Source organism: Pyrus communis, chromosome 16 (assembly GCF_963583255.1).
Source record: "Pyrus communis chromosome 16, drPyrComm1.1, whole genome shotgun sequence".
Taxonomy (NCBI): Eukaryota; Viridiplantae; Streptophyta; class Magnoliopsida; order Rosales; family Rosaceae; genus Pyrus; species Pyrus communis.
In genome coordinates this window covers 7,637,016-7,661,467 of record NC_084818.1, presented here as the reverse complement: position 1 = coordinate 7,661,467, position 24,452 = coordinate 7,637,016, and the positions used below count along the sequence as shown (strand labels likewise).

Below are 24,452 nucleotides of genomic sequence, written 5' to 3'. Positions count from 1 at the left end.
GTTGTATGAAAGCACTTTTGACCATCAAGAAGTCCCTAACATGCCATAAACTAAAATTTGCCGGATGGTTTACCACGAATTCAAATTATTTGTTAATCATGTTTATGGATCATGGACGATAATAACATCCATCCAGCAAGGGTAGGATATGGAGAGCTTCTACCGTGCAAGAAAATGCATACGGAAAGAGTTACAACCGAAAAGTACAAATACGAAAACAAAGTAAAAGCACGAATCTTCTGAAATAAACGGGGAGTAAATGAACAAAAACAAATCTCGATTTTGCGAGTTAAACATTGAGAGGATACAATCTAGTGAAGCAAAATAATACAAATATTGCAAAATAAACGAGTATGAATTACACTCATCGCAATATCACACGTCTCTTCTTCCCGTTTCTTGAAAAACAAGTCATAGCAAAAAATAGTACACGGGGTAACATTTGTAATGGTGGTCATCAAAATCAGTTCTTAAGTTACACAGTTGAGTAGAGCGGTGTTCAAGATGGAACAGAATCGGAGTTGTTGCTCCCAGTGGAGTTCTGTTTCCTTTCTGCTTGAAGTGACCTGCACAATGATTCAAGCATTTCTTTCTGGTTCTTTGTTTTCACCAACTGTTTCTTCAACCGTTCACGCTGCTCAGACCAACAGAAAATCAGTGTTATACCTCATCTGCACTGTTTCTTAATAAAGCATCAGAACGGTTTGATGTTTACTGTTGATTGATGACTAATGCAAAGAAAGAAAAACAAAGTGCAAGCAAACTATACCTCGTCTACAAGTTCTATAAGAGTAAGAAAAACAAAGTGCAAGCAAACTATACCTCGTCTACAAGTTCTATAAGAGTGACATCTGTTTTCTCACATTTGCTCTTCAAGAATAAGTTTTCCTTCTTGAGTTCCTTGATGGACTTTGCCATCTAAGGTTTTGCACATGTAACAAACAGAAAGGTAGTTTAGTTGAAGACGACTATATAACGCAAGTTATGCTGCACAGGAGAAAGCAGTGAAAGTGTGTCTAAACGAAATGTAATTTGAATGAATATGTCACCTTTTCAATCTCCTGTTTAAATGTCTCAAAAACTTCATTGCTTTTCAACAATGCGTCCTGCACGATAAATATTTATCAGTTAAGACCAGGTAGATTTGTACGCTGATAACACAAACATTCAGCACTCGTAAGGTGCTCTGCCATGTATCTTAAGGATCCATTTTGAAAGAAGAGTGCTCAAGATTTCCAAATTGAGCACACAAGAGCAGGATGCCTTTCTTCAAAAGTGTCTAATGAACGCATACATTGGAAGAAAACCCAAAGTCTAAGCACATTTAATGATTTAAACAGTCCAAGGAGACTTGAAAGTTACCACATTTTTGCCTACATCTCACCTGTTAACTACTTGGACTTATAATTCCAAGTAAATTAAAGACACTAATTGTATCATGTCATGAAATGCACAAGTTAATAATATATCCATCAAAAACCAAGGTAAGGTCTTTTCTTTGTTTCATAATATTGCATAACATATTATGTGTGCAACAACCAAATGTCTATAAGTGTATACACGTGAGACTCAACCTACTAACATACCCCATAACTAACATGCCTAGAGCCTACAGGGCAAATGGACCAACATAGTTTTGTACTCTGAGAATTCTGCAGAGAAACATTGAAAGCCTCTAACCAAGCAATAACTCATCCAGTTCTGGTGACAAAGTTTCATAATAATGGGTAAAAGCAATGCGTAAGACAAAAGAACATAACCTGAAACTGTTGGAATTTCTCCCCATCAGCCGTCAACTGTAAGCGCAAATTCTTTTCAGTTGATAGTAACTGTGACACCTGTTCAGCATATAATTTCATCTGGGACTCTTCCTGGAGTAATTTCTCTTCATGCTGCTTAGTCTTCAAATCAGCAATTTGAAGCTCCAGTGATTTCTGCTTTAACTGTTCATCCAAAACAAAACCACTACAGAAAAGTTAAGTCCCTACCTAATAAATTAAACAATCATTATAACTGAATTAAAGTCATTCGTACAAGTTACAGCTAAATTTTACCTTCTGTTCATATTGTTGTTCAGAAAGAGCGTGCTGATAAGTAAGCTGCTGGAGCTTAGTTCTTAACCTGAAAATGAATGAATGTTAATTGTCTAATTTTAACACAATAAAGATAAATTATCGAAGCCTATATGATGAGTGCAAGCACAAGGACAACCACAAAGGGAATAAAACAATGGCATGAATCAATCAAGTGAACAGAAAAAAGAGATACTGAGTTGTCAAACTTTTGTAATGAATAATACATGACACCACCCTCCTATAAGGAAAAAGTTTAATATATGACACTTTAGGATGACATTGATCAAGTTTGGTCTCGTTGAGACACACACATGCTAGGGATCTCCAAGGTAAGTAAATCCAATTTGCTACGGTATTTTCTGCAAGATATAGCAAGCTTATTTCCGACGACATCTGGGTCTTACATTTCATTCTCCTTTAGCTGAGAGATACATTCTTCCTTTTGCTCATCAAGTTTAGTGCTCACATCCTATAACCATAGGAATTTAATGTCAGAAAACATGCATTAAAGAAAACAATAACGAACTGAACCAATAATTTTTTCTTTTAAAATAGAAAGGAAGTAGTTCTGAATTCTGATGTTCGGAAAGAATACAAAAATGCTTGTTACTCAACTGAACCCTTATTGCTTGTATGTTCTCTCTTGGGCCTCTACTAGATATAATCACGATACAACAAAGTACAAACCAAGAAATCTTGTCTGTTTTTACTTTTCAACATACTCGGAATGTTAAGTTGCAAAATATATGGACTTTGGGTGTTTGTACCTTTAAAATATCTCATGGTTAGTAGAGTATAGTAGTACATGAAATGTTTTGTAGTATATAATATAGGAAATGTTTGGATTAATAAGTCAACGGTAATTACAATTCAATTCCCTATAGAAGATAAGAAGAAGATGGAATCAAACCTTTATTGCATCTTGGAACTTGACTGATAAATCTAATCTCAAGTTCTGCCCCTCTGTTGACACCCGTTTGCACTCATCCTGTTAAAATTATCAGGAAGCCATCAGTGTTTCTAGGTTGGTGACAGAGTATTGATCAACTTCACAACTTACCATAACAAACTGTAAGATAGTCAAAAAATTAAAGATGGTATTGACACTAAAATTAATGTCGAGAGAAATAGATCACAAGCCAGTAGTGTGAACTTGTCATTTCAAAATGTTGAAGATGACGTGGTAGGCAGTGAACATGACGATAATAGGGGGATCTAAATCAGATGAACTGAAAAATTACACTCAACTCGACAAAAGTTTACCCTTCTTTTCTACACCAGATACTTCTCAGTCAATAACAATACACTAGAGTGCAGAATAATCCAGTGCACCCTTCGCATAATAAACTATACCTCAACCTCAAAGCAATGGGACAACAAAGAAAAAACAACAAATACTTTCAGCTCCCTCTTTGCAATTTTTTCTAATTTACTAAAAATAAAAAATCAACGAGAAAAGATGTCATTGAGGGAAACTTGACACTTTGGTTTCAAGCCTACAATGTAGTTAAGTGGGCTTCGTCATGGTATGCAAAACTGGGTACTTTACAAGCCTACAAGGGCTACACCTCTACTTCGAATCATCCTATGGCTATTAATAGAAAGTAGGAATTAAGTTTTCATGGTCAATCAGAACCTAGACAAATTAAAGACTCAGACAAATATGAAGTTTGCAGAACAATTATTTGAAGGATATGCAGTCAGTCAAGAGGTAGCATACCATTAATACTTTGTTCTGGCGTTGTAACTCCCTGCACAAGGACTCAAGCTTATCTCGAACAGAAATGGCTAGAAAGACAAAAAGGATGCAAGTATTTAGTTATTAAGATTCTCTACAATGTTGCTCATGATATAATTGTTATTATAAATATGTCACTCCACTAAGACTTCACGAAGGCTATATCTTTCGTTCAGAAAATACTGTTAAATTAAGGTTATCAACATAATCAATTAACTTTTACTATCTAGCTACTAATAATTGGGAATTTCGAAGCCTTGATTCATATCATTCTTCTATTTCATGAAAATTTGTGACACGGGATAGTACATCATAGGTGTAAGAAATCCATTTCTGGATCAACTATTATAGCACCACATACATGCAGTATACTTAAATCCCTACAAAATTTCAATGTTACTAGAAAAAAAAGAGATGATTTCTTCTGCAATAACCCCATATTGGAAGCATACACATCAGTATATGTTATGAAAAGTTTCGGTTGTAAACATTAGCATAGCTATCTCAACATACCCGAATCTCTTTCGGCAAGAGCTTGTTGATACTTCAAGGTGAATTCTATGAACTCCTTTTCTGATTTAAAGGTACGCTTTACACTCTTACGTTTAGTTTCAGTGGATTCCTGAGGAAAAATTTAATCCAACTCGGTAACTGTATTGATGATTCACATATATAACATTTTGAATGAAGATTGCATCATATAAATCTGTCTCAGATAAGAAAACGACACACATGATTTTTGGCATAGGTCAAGCACACAAATTGATACAGTATAAAAAGAGATCTACTGATATGTAATACTAACTGTTTTTCTGTTTTTCAAAGTTTCAACACTCTCCAATGAAGACGTTTCCTTCAAATTGGTTGGTGACGCATCTGAGCCTCTTTCAGCTGCTGAAAGGCAATGACAGACGGGTGGCAAACAAATATCAAAAACTCAAATGAAAAGGACCACTTATAAATATACGTACACATTTTGAGTTAATTTCTTTACGATGGAAATCACAGGGTCAAGATACTTACGTCTCTCTGAACTTTGACATCTTGCTTCAACTTGTTCCTCCTTTACCTCACCGCCTTCAGATCCCCCAACCGAAGCCTCAGAAACAGAAACAGATGAATCAGGCATGACCAGTGTACCTTCTTCTGTCTGCTCGGCAGGGGCATCTTTGGGAACCTGAACCGATTCTACTGAAACATGAGAACTATCTGTTTCAGACAACGGAACAGGAAACGTTCTCAGTTTCTGAGTCTTCTCTGCCCTATCCTGGCTTGGCTGAAACTCATCTGCAGCCGATTCACCTACAGGTTCCTTTGAACTATCCCTTTCTGTAGAATTATCATTTTCGTTGTTACCCAACGGCTTCTCTTGTTCTAAGGTTGGAGTTGCCGGAGCCAGCGGCTCTGGGGAGCTCACAACAAACCCATCAGGCAAAGAATCAACTTCAGGAAGCTGATTTGCTTCTGGGTTCTCCATTTCACCTACAATGTCACCGTGTGTCAACTCATAGAACCACCGAAATCTATACCGCCCCGTCTACGAATTGCAAGAAAAAACACCATATCTCCATTTGCAGCTAGGTTTACTCATGTTAGCTCTGCTGACATTCAGGAAAACAGCAACACTAGAACCTACTGCCATTGGGTTGCTAAGAAAATTTCAACAGAACCCAAATCAAACTAAAAGATTCAATCTTTAAGCTGCTGAGTAAAAACACGCCTAAATTATGACAAAAATCTTAACCTTGGGTTAAATTTCAAAACTTTTGTTATCTGGGAAACCAATAAAACAGAAGCCAATTCATTCTTTATACTTTTATCAAGAGAACCAAAAGAATACAAAATTTTCAAACACCCTGACAGTGACATCCATCAATCGGCACCATTGAGAAATCTGAACCATCACAGACGAGATTTTACAGAGAGCAGAAATGAAACAAAGAGAAAGAAGGAGAAATTACCTTACCTGGTAGATTATGTGAAAGTGAGAGAGAGAGAGTGAGAGAGAGAGAGAGAGGACAAAGGAAGTGACCGAACTGCGTTGTCTTCCGCCAAACGGATTGCAACTTGATTAGTTGATTGCGGTTTTGTCACTCACCTTCGCTTCGCCTACTTGCGTTCGTGTCCTACAGAGAGACGGCACTTTTCGGTCACCTAATTTCTTTTTCTTTATATATATTTTTAAAATTTTTACTAGAATATGGGCATACACAAAGTGTGTGAGAAATTTTTTTTGTTTTTGTTTTTGAAATAGAAGGAGAGAGGAAGAGAGTGATAGAGAATGTGTGAGTAAGAAGTTTTTTTTTTTTTTTTTTTAATTAGAGATATGTTAGTATTACATGTAGACGAAGCTTTGAAAAGAAAAAAATAACAAAATTTGATTGTGTGAAATTATATTTCTACCCAGATTTCTTATTTATGTTCTGTTTTGATTAGAGGATTAAATTGGTAATTTCATAGGATTTTTATTGACAATGAGTGTTTTATTAATTAGTAGAGAAGATACTACGAATTAGTAATGTTTCTCTTCATTTGGGTGTATATTTAATTGGGATTTTAAGAGATTTTAATTCTTTTAATGAATCTTGGGATATTCAATCAAAATTTTAAGTGGTTATCTGAAATTCAAGATAATTTATTAAATTCATTATAAATCTGAGTGTATTCAATTAGGATTTTAAATAAGTTTATAACATTTCAGATATATTCAATTAGAAATTGATCTTAAAGAATTTGAAAAAGTTAAGGAATTAGAGAAAATTAGAGAGATTTCATAGTGTATTTTAAGCATCCACAAATTTCACATATTCCCATGAGATTTTGAGGAAATTGAATCAAAATTTTATATGGAATTTCTACCAATCAATTAAACTCCATAAAAATCCATTAAGGTCTTTCAAATTCCCAATTGAATACGCAAGAGAGATTCAAATTATGGAAATGATGAATTCGCAACCAATTTATTCTCCAAAAAATCTCATTGTAAACTCCTTCTTTCTAAATATGAATTAAATAGAAATGGAAGGGGTGGGGAGCCTTGATCCGAGTAAGAAAAGCCGCATGATGCTTGATTTCCACTATAACACTACCCCTCCTCCAAAAGCTACGAGTTTGTTGTCCCGACTCCTGTGTCTCCTTTGTGTTTAAAAATATCAACTGAAATCATTCAGTACTACGATCTGATTATATTATTCTTCACTTATAAGTGAGAGATCTTAGTTTCGAATCTCGTTGATGATGAATTCGTTACCAAATTAAATTATCCATTGTGTAGCTTGGCCGAACTCCTCCATTCTTAATGTAAAATATATCATTGTACTAAAAAAAAAAAAAAAAAATTCTATATATACTAAAACCGGTGGGAGAATCACTGTAGCTTAGTTAAAGTGGATTTCCGATTATACCCCCATTTATTTTATGTTCTTTCAATTGTACCCTTTTTGTTTTGCTGTCAAAGGAGTAACAATTTAAAAAAACTAATGAAAATGGCTTGAAAACTTTGAGTTTTAACGATAAGGACAAAATAAATGGTAAAGTAAATAGTACTAGGTTTGACTTTTTAGTGTAAAAATGTGGTTTTTCGTTAAAATGAACAGTATCACGGGCTTTTCGTTAAAACTCCCCAACAATTTGGTGACGAGATCTCCAACATAAAAAATAGATACAGACAATATCACAATTGATTAAGAAACAAATATGGATCCCCTCCTAATAAAAACGAATTTAACAAACAATGGCCTGCCAATATAATAAGTTTTGTCAAATCTTTAAGGCTCTGTTTGGCAGATCGGATAAAGGATCAGATATAATTAGTTATACGGACCCGGGTGTTTGGCGTTCACTCGTACTAAATAAGCGCCGAATTATTTAGTCGGTTTCACTCTCCTATCTCGCGAACTCGGCTCTCTCTCTCGCCTTCTCTCGGCATCGTCGTCCTTCCCGTCACCTTCTCTAGCCATCGTAGTCCTCCCCATTGCCTTCTGTCGACATCGTCGTCCTCCCTGTCACCTTCTCTCGCCATCACCGTCCTCCTTGTCGCCTTATGTCGCGCTGCTTTCTCTCGCCATCTCTGCTCTCCTAGTCCTCATCGCCTTCCTCGTCGTCCTCTCCTTGTGGCCTTCCTCATCACCTCTCACCGTCCTCCCCTGCAACTGGGTCTTGCAAAGAAACATGGTGCGGCGGAGAGATGATTTCAATTTGAAATTTTTCTGCAACTGGCTATTTGAATTTATTTGGGATTCTTCTGCAGTCGGGGAAGAAGAAGAAGGGAGAGAGAGGGAGGGTGTTTGGGGGGGGGGTGCGGAGAGATCTGGGAACAAAAAAATGATTTCACTTTTTTTTTTTTTTTTTAAATTTTATTTTAAGTTTGATTCCTCCTATCCAGTATATTACCAAACACAATATAAATAATACGGTCATTAGTTCGATATTGCACCAAACGTTCGACTAATTTAATCAGTACTATCCGGTGGTTATTTATCCTCTTCGACAGAAATAGTCAGTACAATCCGAGCAGCCAAACGAGACCTAAGTATAGAATGATCGTGGGAAGTGTAGAATATAAAGGTGCCAAGCCATCTTAGTCTCCAAATTATTTAAAGTGATAAGCAAAACAAAATAAATGTTACCAGAGGTGTTTATGGGTCTCGAGTCAATCAGTGGTATGCCTTCAACTTTGTGACTGAGAGCTTTGGCATGTGCTCGGGATCTAGATGATAGTTGGTTCAACCTCTCCCATGGTAGCTAAACTTAATTTGGAAGGAAAGCAAATCAATGCTTTTCATTTTTTATTTCTTTTTTTTTTTTATTTTTTTTATTTTTTTTTGCAAGAATGCTACTAGATGAATGGCAGATTTATAATGCAAGTGTCATTGAAGTTTTATCTTGAATCTGAACAGGTTTTTGTCAATTGTTATTTTCAAAGGTTGTGACAGTTTGTGTTGGCCTAGCAGAAATTTTAGTGATTATAAAACCGTCATGTGATATTACTATTGTGAATGTTATGCAAGGAATAAAGTTTGTAGAAGGTTGCTGATCCACCTTTGATGTCACCAAAATAATGTATGTAAAAAGTTGCTGATCAAGGATAATAGGTAGCTTGTAATTTTTTTTTAATGTATCATATTAAATGAATTTGAGAGCTGCGATATTACTTAATTATTTTTTCACATTGCAACCAAGAAGCATGTATATCATGAAAAATAAAAAAAGTTCTAAAGTGATGATCGAAGAATTTAAAAGTACTAATTAGTGTATGTGTGCAAATAAAACTGTAAAGAGGAATACGAATCCATGATTGAACCCCTAATTTGGTTGTACATGTGTACATAACTTTTTACATATTTTATACGATTTAAAAACCCGCAGCAATGTGTGGGTAATTATACTAGTATCAACTAAAATCAGTTATAAAGCTAAAATTACGGAAAATTAAAGCTACATATGCTTTTTAGTTACTTCATATTTCATTTGAAGGGGCATAAATTTATCTTTTATTTTTTTAAGGGGGCACAAATAATGTGCTTAATATGTTCTCTGCACCTTATGTACCCGTTATAATTCATTTCGTGCACAAAACTTTAGAGGGGGCTGCTTCCTGCAGTAAGCCTTAGTTGCCTTTGTCGATAAATGGGTGTGCATAAATTATTTTTCTACAGCTAATAATTCAGCAGTAAGAAGTGTTCATAGACTAATTTAAACTACTCTCGGAATAATTAGCACAAATTACTTAAAGGTTGTTCTTGAAATTAGCCCTCTAATAACATCTTTCATGAAAGATGCATGTCGTAGTAAATTTCCACAAAACAAAAGAATACATATGCATGAAGATTGCATGGATATTGTTCTTTAACTTATTTTTGTGGACATGGTATCTAAGTTAGGTTGTCGTACGGTATTATCTTACTTCCTAATTGGTTATTATCTTCATAATTCATGGCTATAAATAATAAGTGCTTCGAAGGAAAGGCATGCATGCATACACTAATTACGTACACACAAACGCACAAATGGTTATGGCGATGAGTATGAAGGCGTATTGTGTGATGGTGGCCATGGCGGTTCTTATCGCGTCCACCTTTCCTCCAACTGCCCTTGCCGACCGCAAGAACATTGAAGTAGCCAACATTGATGCCAAGTGTAACGCCACTACTGATGCCAAATGTGACGCCAAGATCAACGCCAAATGTGGCGCCAGCGTCGACGACAGATGTGATGCCAACAATGGTAGTGGGGTGGCTATATCAGGTACTAGGAACAACGAGAAGGGCAGAAGTAGTGAGGAATTGATCATGTCAAGGATGATGGACAAGCTAGAATCAAAAGGAAAAACAAAAGGAAAAGAGGGAGTGTCAATGATCAATGGGTGCAGAGGCTCCCCATGCAATTCTGTAGTGGCCCCTTGCCAGCTCGGCTGTGTTTGCGTTCCGATTAACTTCTTGCCTTTTGGCATCTGCAGTGGTCTCTGTTGCTAGCTCAACAGTCTCTACCTATATCATTCACTATATTTCATACACAAATGTACTAATCTGCATTCATGCATTTCCACTAATCATGATTAGTGTATATATATACTGATCTGATCGATGCTTAATTTGTAATGAAATAAAGTCGATCAGTCAAAACATATGTATACGTTCATTCTATCTTGTGTATTTTTGGCTGTATTTTGTGTGTGTGTGTGTGTGTATAGTATTCGAAGCTATGAGTTCAGTCCTTGCTTCTTCTTCTCTTTTCGTTACTTTAGGTACTCGATCGAAACTTCTTGTTGGCCCTTAATTTTTAAGAATCGACTCCTTACTATCCTTAAGCTATGAACTCGTAAACTTAACTCTTCTGTCTAACTATCAAGTTAAATTTATTTCGTACGATGTAGAACTCAGTTTTTCCATCTTCCGTTTGCACGGAGTCATTTCAACATCAGTAATTCTTTCAAATGAAACCAACTTTAACAGCGATGAGAGGGAGAGAATGTTTTGTGGGACAGTGAGATTTTACTTGTAAGAAGATCGTTTTGCTTGTAGTGGATATGCATATATACGGTAATATGCCAGGAAGACCCCAAACTGCACGTCTGTATGTGTTTATATACAGTTGGCGGAGCCTACATGAGATCATTAGTTATCCATGACCGAACAACTTCAAAACCCCTATGCATATTTGTTTGTGTATTTGTATTTGACCCCTATATTTGGCAATCTTCAACACTACTAGCCAGTTTCCTGCAACTGCCCTCAACAAATCTCTGCAGATAATGGTAGTTGTCGACATACATCTGCATAAGCTTTTGACAAATGTCGGCAAGAACCAGCAGCGCCCACTAGGTGCTTGAAGAAATGTTCCGGTGAAGTTTTTTTTAGACGAAATCATGACTCCATTATTTGAAACCATCTCTTGTTCCTGTATCTCCGCCTAAAGTTACTGCAGAGGGAAAAGGTTGGGCAAACATTTAAACCGAAATTTCGCAATTTTACTGTAAGTTCAACAACCAGCGTCACTAATGCAACGGTTCCTCAGCACTACTCCCATAAGGAACAAACATTGGATGCTAGTAACAGTACATTACAACAAAAAAAACGCAACAGATCGAACCCTTTCTATTTACAGATTGAACCCTTTCTAGGTGGCACAGAGAGAGGACCGCTGCTTATGTTACAATGGTGAAACTTCCGCTATGTCCAATTGTAAAAAAATTCTGGATAGGGATCGATTCTTCTGCAACTTCAAAATATCACCAAGTCGACGCAAATAAGTTACCTGAGAAGGCAAAGAAATACTGTCAGAGAATGCATCTAGCTCTAGGCTTGCCGAGACAACCATGCTCACACGCACGCACGCAAGCACAAACATGCAATTCAGCTGACTTCTACTTTGTGATGCCTCTCTAGGGAATTGAGATATCGACATGCCAAAATCAACATTATTGAACTGAAATTCATCATATCAACAGCGAGGTTTTAAATTTACGATCAGCACAAAACAAGGTGGTTTAAAAACAACATTGCAGTGAAAAGGCATGGCCAAAACCTTGATTATACAAACACAAAAGGGTTTGCCTATCCTACAAAATGAATAAATAAATAACTAATATGAGAACATTCAGAATCAACAACCCAAGCAGCCTATGAAAACTGAATAATGTACCTCAAGCAAGCAAGAACTTTTTCTATTCAGAGTTGGATTCTACTGGTAGATACACTCGTTGCCTCAAAGTCCTTGGCTGACGAGGAAACGAGAAAGGTCCATCCGAAAATTTCCGTGACTTTGCTTTGCTAGACCTAACTTCATCAGTTCCATCCTTAATTAGAGGAGTAGCTGCAAAGGATTCATAATATGAAACATCAGCAATAAAAAATGAATAAAAACTGGCAAAGTTTATTTGAAGCATTATTACAATCACACAAAATATAAATATTTCCAGCATTTCATAATTTAAGTAAAATCTTGCTCCAACAATTACAAAGTTAAATAGGCAAAATTTTTACCTTCATCTGATCCACATTCGTTACTCAATTGTACTTCATGTGTGGATACATGTTCAGGGCAGGCATTGGGAACATTTTCATCGACCCTGCCAAGTCGAAGAGAGATCCAGTCGTCCCTGCTAATGCTGTTTGATTGTGGAGGATGTTGTCCAGAATCAGACTGTTCCAACAAAGCCGAGGGCTGATTTGGAAGAAAATTTTGCAGTGAGGGGTCCTCACTAGCAAAGGGCAAGGTATTTTCAATCAAGTCCAATCCAGCATCAGCATGGAAAATAGAAGAGTTCATATCTTGGCTGCTTGGATTTAGATCCGCTGGAACCAAAGTGCTATCAATGAAAGAACCAGAGACATTACCAAAATATTGGAACCCAGGAACTGTTCCACTTACTGGAAATGTACCATAGGCGGTACCAGAAGAAACTAAATTGGCATCTTCTTCTTCGGAGTCACTAAGAATGATGACGTCAGCATTCCCAGCTTCAGCAGAATCACTATTCTTATTTGAAAATGTCGGATCAGAATTATATGGTACAGAATTGATTTCATTGTCCTCATTTACAGAGAAATCAAGGTTCCCGCTGGAGTCACTGCTGCTCATTGTTATCACATTGTGACTACAGCCCTCAAATACTTCCTCTAAGGGGTCAGGCTGATGCCCACGAACTTCAGTAACCCAATTACACTTAACTCTATTATCTTCGTTTAAACCGGATTCCAGCTTCAACTTCCTTGAGGGTTCTAAATCACTATCACCACATGGAGATCCATCAGGCAAATGCCACTGCGCAAGATCACCAAACTCGCCTTTGGTCTTAGCACTCCAAGAACCATCTGGCTTTACATTGATCTCTGCTATGTCTTCTCCACAATTTCGCATCTGTCCACCAGATAAACAACAATAAATGTCTTTGGTTCCACAACATTTCAGAGACACTACACAAAATCAGATTGATCGTTAAAGGAATTACCATAGTTGTAATGCGATTGAAATAACGGTCAATGATTACGTCCTCTACAGAGTAGTTCTTCAGGCATACAGGACATTGCCACTGCAACCATAATACACTATTTTACATATTTGCAGAATTTGTAATAATCAAAAATAATAAAATATAAGTTTATTGTATCACTTGCCTTCCTAGAGCGTTGGTTTAGCTCCACAAAAGTTTCAAGATCAAAGCAACCCATGTGGGCACAAGGTTTGAATCTGCCAGCTACCTTCATTCGACCGCCACTCATCTGACAGTTACATGTAAACATTATGTTATGGACAGCAATATTATGAGCTCTACACTACAAACAAGGCTTATATACGCTATGTAGGAGACTTCTCCTTTCGGTATAAATGTCCTTACTATTATTTTACTGCAATTTACTTTTGTTCTAAACATCACTTGTGTGAAATGGGTTGATCCCACTCACATGCGCACTCTAGAATTAGTTACTTTAGGTTTAAATTAGTAGCACTTTCCACGTCACCATCACTTTATGGCTTCATCACCTTCCGGGTGACGGCCAACACAGCTCGATTTGGGTGTCCAGGTGGATACTCCGGGTCAGGGTGTGTCAGTTTGGTATCAGACTGCAACTTGCAGCCCATTGTCTGTGATCTGCAGCCCGTGGCTAAGGACGGTAAGCTGTACATTTTTCATTGGGGATCAACCAGCCTGTTTAGCCAAGGTTGATTTTGTGCTCTTATAATTAATTGGCTAGCAGGAAGGCAAGCCTTGTCAGTATGAATGTAATAACAAATATTCTTAGAAAACCAGTATGAAGTAAGGGTCGTACGATCTATGTTATGCTGAGAAACAATGGGTCTATGGGCGTGATAAAGGGATGGTCACCAGGAAATCCCTAGGACTTAACGGTTCCGTGGACCGCACTTCAAGATAGGCACAAGGAAACCTGACCTAATGCCTCAGACAGACTATTCTCGCAACATTTCTGAAGTTCCAAATTAAGATATAAGCCATAGTTTTCATCTAAGGTGTATATTATAAAAAATAAAAATAAAAATAAAAAAGCTCAATGTTTATGGGCAGCCTCAAGATGCAAAGCTTCATCCTAGCATTCTAAGAATCTAAACATTATAAAATTTAACATTAACAAGTGCATGCAGTTAAAGGGTGTGAAACTAGCAAAAGAAAACAACCATCACTTACAGGGCAGCGGAGATTTACTGATATTGAGTCTGAAATCACTTCCAGGTCACTATCACTATCTTCAGCTGCCACAGCAGGCCCACCGCCAATGCAACGACGAATTCGTGCTAGTGCATCTTCAAAAAGCTCACCATCTTCTTCTTTAGGAATCAAGTTCAGAACCTTGATAAAAAAGTTGAATAAAGGAGAAACACAGCTGGTGAGATGACATGCTATCCAGATTTGCACATCTTCCTTTCAACACAGGTATTTCTCAGAATTTAATACTTTGAACTTGAATGGTATTCTCAGAATTTTCAGATTATTTCATCGGTCGATAATGTTTCCTTGATTCTACTTTTTCACGGATCAATAATGGTCCAAAAAAGATATCTGTATATTCATGCTTATGGGAATTTCTCATGTACGTACTCAATTTTCTTTTCCGTGTCCTGAGAATCTAGTGCCAAGGACAGCAGATTACAGATAGATGCAGTGCATCCATCCACAAGTACCATCCACATTACTTACTGAGTGAGCTAACCAGCTCTACTCACCAGCATATGTTCCAGGACTTAGGTTATTATCTTTCGAAAACGCTTTAAATGAAGAATCAGTGATGTACCTGCTGAACTGTTTGTCGCTTTACTAGTCTGACACCTAAACAGAAAGCACGATTATCACATGCTGATAGCGAAATCTTATTGATTCCCTCCACAATGTATACTGTGATCTGACATGAAAATAAATCAAATTAAACTGAAACACATTTTCTTAGAATGCATGGATCTAATTATTTGAAATGAAAAGTTAAATACTTAAATGTTAATAATATGAAAAATTAAAAACTATAAAACAACCACCAGAAGTGGCCACAAATGAAGTACACAACAATTAAGGAAGCATAAACCAAATAAGTATAGTACTTTACAACAAAATGGAGGATACAATGCATGGTCATCCAAAAAATACATGTATACTAAAGGAATGACAAATTAGTCTTAATCTCTATCAACAATGAGCAAGGCAAGGATTACAAGTGAAATAATCGAATTATGAGATCAACAATCACAGAAACATAAAAAAATCAGAAGTGAAATACTCACTAACACTCCATCATCACGACCATTCGCACCTAACAATTGATGCGCAGGTCTATTCACTGTCCTAACATTCACACCTGTAAATAAAGGACAAATTGAAATGTAAGTTGAAATTGGGGATTCATTCACTTTGACAAAAATAAACAAGGAAAACAATAGTAGGCCCCACCAGCCTGTAGTACCAAAACTTTAATTCATGGGTCATCCAAGCTGCCCTAATATCATACAAACTCAGTAAACAGGCAATAGTTTATTTCTTGGCCTCAGGAGTGGAGGATAACTAGCCTAGGCTGCCTAGCTACTTACATGTATTTTTCAAGTATACTGTTTCACACAGTACGTGGATGCAGAACATCAAATTTGTGAAATCAAGAACAAACAATAGAGGTCACGACCATTGCAAGGCAAAGCTTCATGTGGATTACTAAATGGTATTTTCATTTTATCTGTCTCACAAGTCAGCCAATCCAGCCGACATACCTAATGGTACAGTTTCTTAGGCACCTCTCTTAAGGAAAGAGGGCGAGGGGGAAAAGAAGTTTCTTAGGCACCTCTCTTAAGGAAAGAGGGCGAGGGGGAAAAGAGGAGGGGCGGGGAGAGAGAGAGAGAGAGGGAGAGAGAGAGAGAGAGAGAGAGAGAGAGAGAGAGAGAGGACAGAGAAATGCAGATAGTGTGGTCACATATCGTTTTATTTTTCATAGAAAAAACTGTCAAAGGTAAAATTTATGTATCATCAATTGGTGGGAAAGGATGACCAAATTGCATACCATTGACCTGTAAATCTGCAAATTGTGGCCATTGCATCCTAAATGAAACACTATCATTAAGAAGTATACACCAAGCCTGTATAAAAAAATTCAAAGTACACCATCAATAAATGACCACAACTGGTCAATATATATAACCATCACTTATCGCATAACCAAAATGAAACAAACCTGAACATCATATTGATTATCCTTTAGTAGATCTCCATCAGCTCTAGAAAGTAGAAATGTTTTCTCTACACTCTGAGTAGGATTTGCACTGAAAACATTGATAACCATGTTAAAACAAAATACATAAGAATGGATTACTTGAGACAGAGAGAACGAGAGAGAGAGAGAGAGAGAGAGAGAGAAACTTACCCATCAATTGGAATATTTGAAGTAACTAGTTTCACCGGAGATAGTAGATCTACCACAGTTACCCAAAAACTGCATGTTGGAACAGATGCAAAAATATCAAGGACCCCTCATTGTGGGGAAACTAAAATTAAAGCAAAAATAGAATGGGCTAACCCAACAAAATTAATAAATAAAAAACACCTTTATCACCTTGAACCTAAGTTCCAGCATAAGTGAATAAAATAGAATGAGCGGTAGAGTTCATATTCAATAACCTTCCTATATTTCGTCAATAGGGAATTTAAGACTTATTAAACACAAGTAAATGCCTGTTTCAAACCATCAATCATGGCATCATGCCTTTGAAAATGAATCATAAAGTTTACCTCTCACGTAGCAAAAGTTGCAAAACCAAATATCGTTTTGCCCAGTTGAAACTATATTTCATTCAGATTGAAGACTCAATTAAGTTAAAATTGAAAAATGCACGATACATACGGGTCTGCTCGTTTGAGACGACACAGTTCACAGTAGAATAGAGGCCGAACTGGTATATTGAAATCCCTTGTTTCCTCTGGAATAATAACACAACCAAGATGTTGCTGCACTTGACACCTTGAGTCCACACACTGCAGATAACATATACCTGAATTAGGTATTTTCCATAGATTTTTGAGTTGTTCTAGAAAACAACTTGAATCCAATATGAAATGAATGCTGAAATGCTCCTGCCAGTCATGCAAACCTGAAGAAATATCCAGCCAATACGACATATGAAACTAAATAGAATTTGTATGATCCTAACTACAGCAAATGCTACCGAACCTGTATCATCAACCCATTAGACAATGCACTTCCACAGGGGCAGCAAATCTTCACATCTGGATCCTTAAAAGTTTTAACTTCCTTTTTAGGTTTCACACTGCAGGTGTCTGAACCACTCTGTTCCTTTGAAGCAGAATCAGCTGACGGTGTATTCGGCAATTTTCTGGGACAAAACAATAATATAACAATTAAAATTTAAAAGGCCAAGAGATAGAGAGGAGAACTTGATTATAAAGATTTCCAAACACACAGAAAAATGATACAAGGAAGATACAAAAAAAGGGACGTCAATCACAAATTCTCTTTTTGTAATCAGTAACCGCAACACGCATTTCATAGAATAAAGAATTTGCCCCAAAAAATGAGCAACTTAAAAAGAGGAAAAGCAAAACCTTAACAGGATAAAACATATACAAAAACACTAAAGTAAAGTAGCACCTGTAAGCTTCATCAATCAGTTCTGCAACTCCTTTCTTCTCAATTATTTTTTTCTTCGATGAATGGAGTGCATTGGATGCTGCCAAGAACCCTGTAAATGAAGATTAATCTAATTTTTTATGAAGCACTCAATGAACAGGGACTCTTGATCAATTATGAAGAACCCGGTCAGCAGATGAATATTTCAGACTAAAATTTCTAAACACCCTGGATGTATTAAACACCTAACCAAAACCGGCTATAAGTGACACTAGGATGCAATACTTTTTGGGTTGTAGTCATAGTCGACTATTGCATTTTTCAAGAGGGACAATGACCACAGAATGAAACAGAATCTGAAATTAATTGTGTGGATGACGAAGTTGTTTGAAGAACTTACTATGTTGATCTGAAACTTCTGCTAAGATTCTATCAACCAGATCCTGCACAGAAAAGACAAGTACAAATATAGTTTACCTCATGTAACAAAATATGATTAAATGAAAACATTTTATCACTCAATGGATATGTGTGAGCCATGAGGTTTTGAATCAATGATTCTCAACATGCTGTAAACATATATGAAAACATAAAAAAATTAAATAATACTGCCTAAACTTCTAATAACAATGAGTAACTAAGTGGTTAAAAGATGTCGAGCTACAATCGAAAACTAAGGAAATTTAAAACAGTATGTCAATGCTAGACTGACCAATTATGATAAATAAACAGGATGATTGGGACAGCACATATCAAAGAAACTATTCTCAATCATTTGGAATTAGTTATTGAAAGATGACCCCACAAAGATTGCGTGCTTAGAAGTAAACAAAAATGGGCATCTTCTGGAATGCATACGAAGTCTCAGTCATTAAAGTTCTGTGTAGACAATGAATCCTTTCATAGTACACTCATAAAAGTGACTATATTCATGAGCAGATAACGATACAACGGAAAAAAAAAAAGCTAAGAGCCACCAACTTTCAGTGACACGAAACCAATGAGAACTACGTTAAGCAAATGCAGACCAATTAATATATATAACAACGCACCTGTTTCCTCCCTTGCTTTGACATGCCCAGCTGAGTCAGAACGTACTTAAGCTCTTTGACTCGAAAGGATGCCAATTTTCTCTGGAGGTTAAACATATATCAGAGAGAAGGGAAGAACAACATACACTCACACATAATGGCATGTGAACTTTTTAGTACAGCCCAAATATTGATATAAGAAACTAACAACTGAATCACGAAAATAGATTACACAGAATGGAAAGCATGAGACTTTGATCCCTCCCCTCTCCCTAAACCCCCTCTCTCTCGATTATACAGAACAGAAAGCATGAGACTTTGATCCTCTCCGCCCCTCTCTCTCCAACCGCCCCCCCCCCCTCTCAAATGCCCAATTCAGAATGCAATAACATTGCCAGCATGAGACTTTGATCCTCTCTCTCTCTCTCTCTCAAATGACAATTCAGAATGCAATTACAATGCCACATTACACTAACAAACCACACAATTTGAAGTTAAACCACAAGAAATCAAACAAATTTTACCTTGCACTCAGCCACCACGTCCATTTCTCTTTGCCCCCAACCACCAAACAGCAATCACCGAACCAATTTCAGCTCCAAATTCGCAAATTCCACCAAAATCGAGCTGAACCCGAACCCGAACCCGAAAACAATAACAATCTCAAACCAAAAATCAAAATTTCAATCAAATCAAAACCCAATTCTCCATTTTTCGAATTGACATAGTCGAGAGTGCCAATTTACCTCGTTGGGTTTCCACTCAGCAGCTCAGTCCTGCTGCCATCAGTGCCCTCCTAAAAACTCAGACTTGGTCGACCGTTACGCGGCGGATTTTAATGGTTTATCAGAATCGAATTAGGTTCGGCGTATGAATCCGGGTTGGGATTAGGTGATTCAGCGCAGCAGGCCGTGCACTGCTGGGTTTTGCTGGCGGCCTCTGATTGGACGCGTTGGGAGTCGTAGGTACGACGACGAAACACAATCACTTGATGTTGTAAGTGGTTTATATAAGTAGCGATATCTGAGGTTTCTTCTTCCCTTTGTCTTGCATGTTCTGCAGCTCAGCAGCTATGGAGTTTGGGACGTACGACTGGCGACTTCTTGTTGACCTGCTTTCATACAGTGGTGTGGATCATAGACTTTGTTACCCTCTTTTTTCCATGGACACAGATTTTGTTATAAAATGCTTTCATATTAGAAATTATTGGTGTTAGATTTTGGATTTTATTAGATTAGATTTGAGGTGGGCGACTGATAATCGTTGATTTGTGTAAATTCTTAATGATTATTGCTCGAACCGCAACTAATTTTTAAATATTTAAAAATTCGTTGCAAGGAAACACGCATACTGTCTTAAATTTATAGTCGATGATTATTATGAAATATGAATATTTAATGAATTTAGTGCAAAAGGTAACAAATTTCAAGTTATTTAAATTGTCGGTACAAATTGGCAGACATACTCATCTAAACTCATAACCGTTAATTAGTATGTATCTTTTATGAATGTCGCCCAAAATGTAAATTATTCTTAAAAATCGAAGAAAGAGCCGCACATTCTGCTCTAAATTCATAGTTAGTGACTAATATATATATCTTGAATAAATCCAGCGTGAAAGGTAATAAATCTCAAAATGTTTTAATAGTCGTTACATTAAGGTATTCTAAATTACACATAGTCGTTGATTAGTATAATTTTTTATAAATTTTGCACAAATGGCAACAAATCTCAATAGTTTTAGATAATCATTACACAACCACGCACATAGTACCATGATCAACTAAACTAGTCCTAATACATTACACTAGGACTTAGCATAAATCTCAACTTTTCCCTAATTAGTAGCAAAACATAAATAAAAATCTCAACTTTTTCCTAAATATAGTACGAAATATGTCGGAATATGGGGTTTCATCCAAGCAATATTGTGGAAACAGAAATCGAACACAAAAACTTAGCAGGTGTATGGATAAACACTTTTAATCGCTTAAACAAACAACAAACTCCTTGAGAACGTGTAATCGAATTTCATAGTACAGCAAACATGAAACATTATCTGACTGGGAAAAATTACATATATATGTACGTATCTGACAAGATAAAGGCTACACCAGATTGCAATTCTGGTTATATTGGAACCGTACGTCCAACTTGTAGATTCACATTGTTCCCAAATTCAAACATGTCTAGGACTAGGAGACCATACAGATTTACATACACCACTCATAAGTCATTAGATGATGCATAAACTAAAATGTGAGATGAAGCACTACGAACAAAACTTGGTCAAATGCGAAAAAATTAAGTTGCCAGAACAAAAATCTATGAAAATAAAATAAAAGGACCGAAAGCGCAACCTAACGTTCTCTCCCATGGCACACAGCATGATCAAGGAGATGGCTTTTTACTCTTTTTCTTGGCAGTTTTGACGATCGCATCAGAAATCTCTCTTTTTCGCTTATTAGTAGCGTTGCTGATGTTGTTAGTTTTGTTTCCACTGTTGTGGTTAATAGCATTGTTGGTGTTGCCGCCCATGCTTGCTGGACTCTTGCTTTGAACTTCAATAGCATCCCTCACAAAAAACTTCAACCTCCACAAGGTAGACTCAGTCTGCATGAATATAGTATAAGAACTTGGAAATATGAACAAACGAGAGGTTAGATGATGATCAATAATTAAAATGGTTACCTGAGCATCGATGTCAAGGTCCACCTCATCAGCAGTAGCCTGGAAACCTGGATTACTTTGTGCAACGATCTCTAATGCCTTGCTAAGATCCTCAGGCGACAATCTGGTGAGGGCTACCCCAAGCTTTCGCTTCTCTTCAGTAGACATTTTTCTGAAACAATGTTCTCAAAATAAGATATGGTTCTTGCAAAGGCATTCACTTACAACTGATTTCATGCATAAAAATACACTCTTTCCCTCTGCACACACACGCATAAATAGACCGCAGAATGCATATACACATTACTGAAGCAGATACGCAATAAATTTACATTCAATGGGTCACCATGTATATGGAAACATAGTATGAAAAGAGAAGATGCACTGAACAACCTGCACTTCTGAACAACCATTTCGCGGAGTTCTTCCAAATGCATATCAATCTCATAAAGCTGAAAAGAAGACATCATAGAATTTATTTTAAAAGATGTCCATGATAAGGTAGAAATTTTCAAACTTGGAAATAATCTTATATTTATGGAGGGTTGTAATCAATATTGATCATATGCAAATAAGAAGGTTAATTTAACGGACATCGTTACTTAAATCTCTAGCCATTTTGGCACGAGCAGCCTCTTCAGCAAGTTGCATATTTAACTGTGCTTCTGCCTCCTCCTCTTCTAGCCTTTTTTCCTGAAAGTATATTGCTCTAAAGTTAAAAATTATCAAGAAATTAACCAAGATGCTAAACTACTTTCAGTACAAACCCAACAAAACCGAACCCCATATCATTATGTTGGGATATACCTCCTCTGTGACTTTAGGCAGAAACTGGAGCCACTTCTCCTCAAATTTTGCCATCAAAGTTTTGGCCATAACATGAACATCACTTCTGTCATCATTATACTTCATCGCATTTTTAAAAACCAACCTCACATCAGCAAATATCTCCCGAACATGTTTATATCCAGTACCGTCTTTGGCCTCCATTTGATTTTTAATAGTGCCTAAATCCATTGGTTTGTCAATCACCTAGAACATGATGCACAACAGATTAGTTTTACACTTATATAGAAGGTATGCTTCGATAACACATGAATCTTGTACAAGGATCAATCAGGAAAGTAAGAAAAGCCTGCTAGAAGTCGGTAGATAGTATCTTTATAACAAAGTCATAACATGCAATTGGCAATTATCCTACTTTACTGTTATTGTCTTAAAGAGTTACACAAGTGTCAGAGAAGTAAATTTAAAAAATGCTTAATGTGCATTTCCATTAGATGAACCTCCCTCCGCCCTTCTTTTTCTTCTTGTTGCTTTCAACCGACAACAAAAGAAATCAAATACCACAAAATCTAACCTTTCCATGCAGAGGAGTTTCAAAATCTAACCTTTCTCCTACGGATCACTCATGATAACACAAATTAATTCTTATACCAACCAGAACATAATTTTGAAGAAAAAGCAATCAACTTTACCTTATAATAGTCATCTAAACCAAGACCTGCTACATCTACAGGCTGCAAAAAAGGCCACGCCCACTTGTGCTGAGCAATCTGATGACCAGAGTAAATATGCATCAGAAACACAAATTGAAATTCACAGATCAAAAAAGCCATGCACTATTATGTTTAGTTAAAAGCGTCTACTCAAGGTTCTCAATAGTGTAGGTTCAGCTTATAGCCAAGATAGTACATCCTATTATGTTATAGCAGAACTGACAGAGATTAAGAAGATAACTACGAGACTTCCCACATGGATGAGATGTTTTCAAAAGTACAGCAACAGTTACATGCAATTTTTGGGCAAGGGAGAGCTATCAATTAGTAGAGTAGAATTTTCATAAGAAAACTGACCAAATTTTAAAAATTCAGTTCTTGATGTTTTAAAATGTAATCAGGCACACATACAAATGCAGAAAATATAAGGAGATAGCTAATGAGTTGATTGCCTGACGCAATATCGTGCCAAACTGGCGCATAAGTTCCTGCATTCTCTTAGCAGCAGCTGCTTCCCTACATGCTGCATCTTGCTGCTGCTTCTTAATACTTGGAACATGTTTTGTCTGATCTTTATCCTTCGCAGTTGAGCTACTTTTACACGCATTTGGCATCTTTTTACTCGTAGTCGTGTAAAACTGCTCTATGTCATTCACTCTTTCCTCGAGCTGCAAAACCCAAGAAAAAACATGAAATACCAATATTATATAAATGTCTGGACCTTCACAAACAAACCTCATGATCAATCACACGAGACGCCAATTTAAGTTAAACCCGAAAAAACACAATCATAGAAGCACTTTCTAAACTTGAAAACCACCAAGATTACACTAATTATCATAACAAATCAGTATCTAATTACATAATAATCAACCCAAAAAATATTTCATTTTGCCTTCAACAATTTCCCCTGATAAATTGGTAAACTTCTAATTTACGAAGAAAATCTTACACGGGTAGTATTCAATATGTAAATGTAATCAACAGGTTAGAGCTTTCAATTACCTTATCAACATTTACGAAAATTTCATCAACCCGGAGCTTGAAAGACTCTGCTTCTGCACCATTGGCGGCAAAATCTACTGTTCCGCCGTCGAAGGCAGCTAGAATTGGCGCCTCCATTTGATCCATCTGCTGCAAAAGCATGAAATAGTGGGTTATCTTTTTTGCCGCTAAATAAGTACAATTGTTTTTGCTAAAGCCATGAAAAGTTGAGAGCACGAACCAATGCGTAAAGTGGAAGACTGCGGCGGAGATGATGGCGGCCCTGAAATTGGGTTTCGGGCAGGGAGCTGGGTGTGTAAAAAGAAGGAGGTTTTGTGCTGCGAGGCGAAAGGTTTGAGCACCAGCGTCGGCGTCGGCTG

General features: G+C 36.8%; 3 protein-coding genes across 8 annotated transcripts; all 3 read right to left on the bottom strand.

Annotated features, from left to right (window-relative positions):
- Nucleotides 1-227: 227 nt before the first annotated feature.
- On the bottom strand, nucleotides 228-5,886 carry LOC137721541 (uncharacterized). 3 transcript variants are annotated; one of them, XM_068460637.1, is made up of 12 exons: nucleotides 5,775-5,886; nucleotides 4,837-5,295; nucleotides 4,619-4,707; nucleotides 4,327-4,435; nucleotides 3,796-3,863; nucleotides 2,986-3,063; nucleotides 2,480-2,544; nucleotides 2,055-2,121; nucleotides 1,761-1,943; nucleotides 1,050-1,106; nucleotides 823-918; nucleotides 228-634 (listed from the first exon to the last, which is right to left on the bottom strand). In XM_068460637.1, the coding sequence occupies exons 2-12, from the start codon at nucleotides 5,288-5,290 to the stop codon at nucleotides 500-502; spliced, it is 1,401 nt and encodes a 466-aa protein (XP_068316738.1). In that variant the 5' UTR covers nucleotides 5,291-5,295; nucleotides 5,775-5,886; the 3' UTR covers nucleotides 228-499. The 3 variants fall into 3 exon arrangements, with proteins under 3 accessions (XP_068316738.1, XP_068316737.1, XP_068316739.1); XM_068460636.1 differs by having other exon boundaries at nucleotides 5,780-5,880; XM_068460638.1 differs by having other exon boundaries at nucleotides 4,619-4,704; nucleotides 5,780-5,880.
- Nucleotides 5,887-11,255: 5,369 nt separating this feature from the next.
- Nucleotides 11,256-20,073, bottom strand: LOC137721540 (E3 SUMO-protein ligase SIZ1-like). Of its 3 annotated transcripts, XM_068460633.1 has the most exons (18): nucleotides 19,666-20,073; nucleotides 19,444-19,581; nucleotides 18,941-19,021; nucleotides 18,289-18,331; nucleotides 17,910-18,000; nucleotides 17,472-17,634; nucleotides 17,145-17,275; nucleotides 16,668-16,736; nucleotides 16,479-16,566; nucleotides 16,308-16,383; nucleotides 15,544-15,617; nucleotides 15,063-15,170; nucleotides 14,459-14,620; nucleotides 13,431-13,535; nucleotides 13,265-13,345; nucleotides 12,297-13,173; nucleotides 11,956-12,126; nucleotides 11,256-11,568 (listed from the first exon to the last, which is right to left on the bottom strand). In XM_068460633.1, exons 2-17 carry the CDS (start codon nucleotides 19,465-19,467, stop codon nucleotides 11,978-11,980), a joined length of 2,322 nt encoding a protein of 773 aa, XP_068316734.1. In that variant the 5' UTR covers nucleotides 19,468-19,581; nucleotides 19,666-20,073; the 3' UTR covers nucleotides 11,256-11,568; nucleotides 11,956-11,977. The 3 variants fall into 3 exon arrangements, with proteins under 3 accessions (XP_068316734.1, XP_068316733.1, XP_068316736.1); XM_068460632.1 differs by having other exon boundaries at nucleotides 19,444-20,073; XM_068460635.1 differs by having other exon boundaries at nucleotides 17,910-17,988; nucleotides 19,444-20,073.
- An 875-nt stretch (nucleotides 20,074-20,948) lies between these two features.
- Nucleotides 20,949-24,452, bottom strand: LOC137720810 (transcription factor GTE1-like). Of its 2 annotated transcripts, none has more exons than XM_068459916.1 (9): nucleotides 24,314-24,452; nucleotides 24,094-24,222; nucleotides 23,541-23,756; nucleotides 23,068-23,145; nucleotides 22,397-22,621; nucleotides 22,184-22,282; nucleotides 21,983-22,041; nucleotides 21,611-21,761; nucleotides 20,949-21,532 (listed from the first exon to the last, which is right to left on the bottom strand). In XM_068459916.1, the coding sequence occupies exons 2-9, from the start codon at nucleotides 24,217-24,219 to the stop codon at nucleotides 21,311-21,313; spliced, it is 1,176 nt and encodes a 391-aa protein (XP_068316017.1). In that variant the 5' UTR covers nucleotides 24,220-24,222; nucleotides 24,314-24,452; the 3' UTR covers nucleotides 20,949-21,310. The 2 variants fall into 2 exon arrangements, with proteins under 2 accessions (XP_068316017.1, XP_068316018.1); XM_068459917.1 differs by having other exon boundaries at nucleotides 24,094-24,219.

What these genes read in the sequence shown, in the direction of transcription:
- LOC137721541 (XM_068460637.1), bottom strand. Translation starts at nt 5,290, where the DNA reads ATGGAGAACCCAGAAGCAAATCAGCTTCCTGAAGTTGATTCTTTGCCT. An exon ending in ATGTCAAAGTTCAGAGAGAC is followed by an intron (nt 4,708 to 4,836) that starts GTAAGTATCTTG and finishes ATTGCCTTTCAG; the next exon opens with CAGCTGAAAGAGGCTCAGAT. An exon ending in AACAACAATATGAACAGAAG is followed by an intron (nt 1,944 to 2,054) that starts GTAAAATTTAGC and finishes TTGGATGAACAG; the next exon opens with TTAAAGCAGAAATCACTGGA.
- LOC137721540 (XM_068460632.1), bottom strand. Translation starts at nt 19,467, where the DNA reads ATGGACGTGGTGGCTGAGTGCAAG. An exon ending in TGCAGATTTACAGGTCAATG is followed by an intron (nt 15,618 to 16,307) that starts GTATGCAATTTG and finishes CTTTATTTACAG; the next exon opens with GTGTGAATGTTAGGACAGTG. An exon ending in AGCGACAAACAGTTCAGCAG is followed by an intron (nt 14,621 to 15,062) that starts GTACATCACTGA and finishes TTTTTTATCAAG; the next exon opens with GTTCTGAACTTGATTCCTAA.
- LOC137720810 (XM_068459916.1), bottom strand. Translation starts at nt 24,219, where the DNA reads ATGGATCAAATGGAGGCGCCAATTCTAGCTGCCTTCGACGGCGGAACA. An exon ending in TGCCTAAAGTCACAGAGGAG is followed by an intron (nt 22,283 to 22,396) that starts GTATATCCCAAC and finishes ATATACTTTCAG; the next exon opens with GAAAAAAGGCTAGAAGAGGA. An exon ending in CTAGAGATTTAAGTAACGAT is followed by an intron (nt 22,042 to 22,183) that starts GTCCGTTAAATT and finishes TCTTCTTTTCAG; the next exon opens with CTTTATGAGATTGATATGCA.